The following is a 3,038-nucleotide window of genomic DNA, read 5'->3' as shown; positions in this document are numbered from 1 at the left end:
AAAAGTAAAGGAAGATATAAATGTTAAATGATAAGGAATAATGTAATAGACCCAGTATTGACAAGAGTGTTAGTTTTAATAGGTTGTATGTTAATTAAGCAAACCAAAATAAAGAAACTGTCGTGCTTGCATTATTCTGGCTGATCCTCTTCCTCCAATGAACTCTGATGATCAGAAATGTAAAATCTCCTCTTCCTCTAAGTAGAGGTGTGGAGGGAAAGTGTCATTGACTTGATAACATCTACAGCTGCTAAAACATCATTATTGTCACCAACTTACAGAAGTCTTGCGTGAGTGTCTAAAAAATGAGCATGCATAACAATCTCTGAATTTATTAATTTGAATCCAAAACATGCTTGATCTCTTAAATTACATAGAGCCCAACACGAAGCTCCAACTCCAACAACATGCAAGTTTGTTTTCCCAGGAAAAGATCTTGCAATCCAACAAAAATACTGAGAAAAATTGCCAGGCCTATTCAATGCACCAATAGACTTGCTCACTACACTCCACTTGTATATTTAGGTAAGTAAAGAAGAGATGACGAATTGTTTCCAACTCATCATAGAATCTCCGTCTAAAATCCCCCTGCCAACCCTTTTTTGCATATTGTTTTTAGTAGCAATGGCATTATACTAAATCAAGCACAACCAAATTTTAGGTGGAATTCTAGCCTTCCACATATGTTTGACATTTCTCTTCACCAAGTTCTCATACAGTTTATTATAAATCGGAGAAATAGCAAAATTGGTCAAATCATGTGTCAATGCGGTTGTCCAAAGTATAGATATTTGCCATAATACTCCCTCCGTCCCATGCTTCTAGATATACATTCAAATTTTGAAAAAATTCGGACAACTTTCATGGGACGGAGGAAGTATGAAAAACCTTAAGGTTGACCAGTTTTGTTTGTTTGCGCGAACAGCTCAGTTTCTTGGATTCACCGAGAGCCCACCAGCCTATGCATCCCTGCCGCCCGAGAAAATCCTTGGGCAGATGAAGACCGGCATCAACTTCGCATCAGGAGGGTCAGGACTCCAGGATCAGACGGGCAAACACGTACGCGCACACACTGCCTGACTTCTTCTTTTCCGCCAACTGAATAGGTAGAATTGTAACATGGCTCAGCTTTATTGCAGTGCGGGAGAGTGTACACGATGACGGACCAGCTGGAGAAGTTCACGTCTGCCGTTCAGATGATGGGGAACAGCTCGTACGACCTCATCTCCAGGTCCCTCGTCTTCATCAGCGTCGGCAGCAACGACCTGTTCGAGTACGTGGACGGCAACGCCACCCTGTCCCCTAGCCGCAACGACACCGCGTTTCTGGAAGGCCTCGTAGCCGCTTACAAGAGCTACCTGCAGGTGCCTATATCTAAAATTCTAATTGTTCTAGACACGAACTGTGTCTGTCAGAGTTGTTTTGCGCTGAGAAATATTGGGCATGTCGTTGTTGCAGGAGCTGTATGCAGCCGGGGCGAGGAAGTTCAGCATCGTGAGCCCATCAATGGTGGGTTGCTGCCCATCGCAGAGGTTCGCCGGGGCGGCAAAGAAGGACCTGGACGGGTACCGTTGCTTCGGCACGGCCAACGACCTCTCCAGGCAGCTGTACCCCAAGCTACAGTCGATGCTTCAGGACCTGAGCGTCGATCTCGCCGGCATGAACTACTCCATCTGCGACTCGGCCGCCATGGCCGAGACTGTCCTCAAACACGCCGCCTCACCTACATTGAGTAAGTCAGCTAGCTGCAAGCCTGCAACGCCCCCCACCTAAAACAAGTTATGCTAATGTGTCATATTTTTGGGCAGACCTGACGGTGCTGGACACGGGGTGTTGCGGCGGCGCCGGGCTGTCCGGGGATGGCAAGTGCACCAAGTTCGCTTCGCTGTGCCCGAACCGCGACAACTACCTCTTCTGGGACGGCTTCCACCCAACGCAGGCGGCATCGGCGGAGGCCGCGTTCGCGCTCGCCACCGACCCAGGGCTCTACGTCCGCCCCATCAACATCACGAGGCTGGCGGCGCTCTAGCCGTCGAGAACTAGCTCCCAACGATCTGGGCGGCCGTCGTGCTCCGCCCGGCCACGTCGTGTCTTGTTGGCACCGGTAAAATAAGTAAAATCTCAGTCGGCTGATGTCAGCGGCTGATCTGAAAGGGTGTGTTCATCTTTGCCAATTTTTGCGTGCGATCCTGTTCTCCGTTTGATTTTTCAGTGTGAACTTGGCATGTTCGCATGTGTGCATGTCCTCGTGTTTTGGTTCCGGGCTGTCCCGATTTGGTTAGCTTGGGCTTCGAACCATACACCAGGCCCTCAAATAAGCAAAAATCAATAAGAAATAACAGCTCAGCGTGTTTTTTTCTTTAAAAAATCGTGTGAAGTCTATGCTAGTATCGCATCTGAAAAACGAAAGAAAAGTAAGAGAGGAAGATTGCGTAATGACAGACCGTGTGTATCTACTTTTATTTCTGTTACACACTGGGTGTAATTATTCCAAAGAAAAAATAGCGCACTATGAGAAACTAGGATCAGCCTTAAAATATGTTATAATGTGCTATAACATGCTATTAATGAGGCATTGCACACTGATTAATTTAGTGTGGGTTGTTCAGATATGATATAGCGCGCTATTAGCGCCGAAATAGCGCCTTAATTTTTTTTTCCATGGAATTATTCACCAGGTGCATGTTACATGTTACCGAGCGCCAGTTTCTCCACAAAGTGTAACCTACTCTTGTTGCATAAATGCAAACTGGAAAATTCTTTTTTTTTGAACACTTACAGTAAGGAAGGCCCCTAATGCTATCTATATTTCATATGCACAAAAGCTGATTACAAAGTTACATTGTGTGTTGGATCAGGGCCGAGTCCACATGCCCAAAGGTTAAAGACAAACAGCAAGAGAGAGAATGAAATGGTGTAATTCCTCGTTGGTTCTATGGGCTAGCTAGAAGAGGGGGACAGCCCGCCCAGTCAGCACCCGAGTAAGCCACCATCTCCATAGAGGGGGACGCTGTGAGAGTGAGTCCAAGATGCGTCGT

At 46.5% G+C, this 3,038-nt stretch overlaps 1 protein-coding gene across 1 annotated transcript; it reads left to right on the top strand.

Moving 5' to 3' along the window:
• Positions 1-936: 936 nt before the first annotated feature.
• Positions 937-2,029, top strand: LOC124670651 (GDSL esterase/lipase At1g71691-like). Its single transcript, XM_047207121.1, has 4 exons — positions 937-1,051; positions 1,129-1,364; positions 1,459-1,732; positions 1,809-2,029. The coding sequence occupies exons 1-4, from the start codon at positions 997-999 to the stop codon at positions 2,027-2,029; spliced, it is 786 nt and encodes a 261-aa protein (XP_047063077.1). The 5' UTR covers positions 937-996.
• The last annotated feature ends 1,009 nt before the right edge of the window (positions 2,030-3,038 follow it).

The sequence above is a fragment of the Lolium rigidum genome, chromosome 7 (genome assembly GCF_022539505.1).
Source record: "Lolium rigidum isolate FL_2022 chromosome 7, APGP_CSIRO_Lrig_0.1, whole genome shotgun sequence".
Lineage (NCBI taxonomy): Eukaryota > Viridiplantae > Streptophyta > Magnoliopsida > Poales > Poaceae > Lolium > Lolium rigidum.
The sequence above is the reverse complement of the archived record's forward strand: the minus strand, read 5'-3'. Positions and strand labels throughout refer to the sequence as shown.

Bases quoted from the DNA above. Each gene is read 5' to 3' on its own strand.
- LOC124670651 (XM_047207121.1), top strand. From the start codon at position 997: ATGAAGACCGGCATCAACTTCGCATCAGGAGGGTCAGGACTCCAGGAT. The intron at 1,365-1,458 runs GTGCCTATATCT...TCGTTGTTGCAG, and splicing joins CTTACAAGAGCTACCTGCAG to GAGCTGTATGCAGCCGGGGC. The intron at 1,733-1,808 runs GTAAGTCAGCTA...ATTTTTGGGCAG, and splicing joins CGCCGCCTCACCTACATTGA to ACCTGACGGTGCTGGACACG.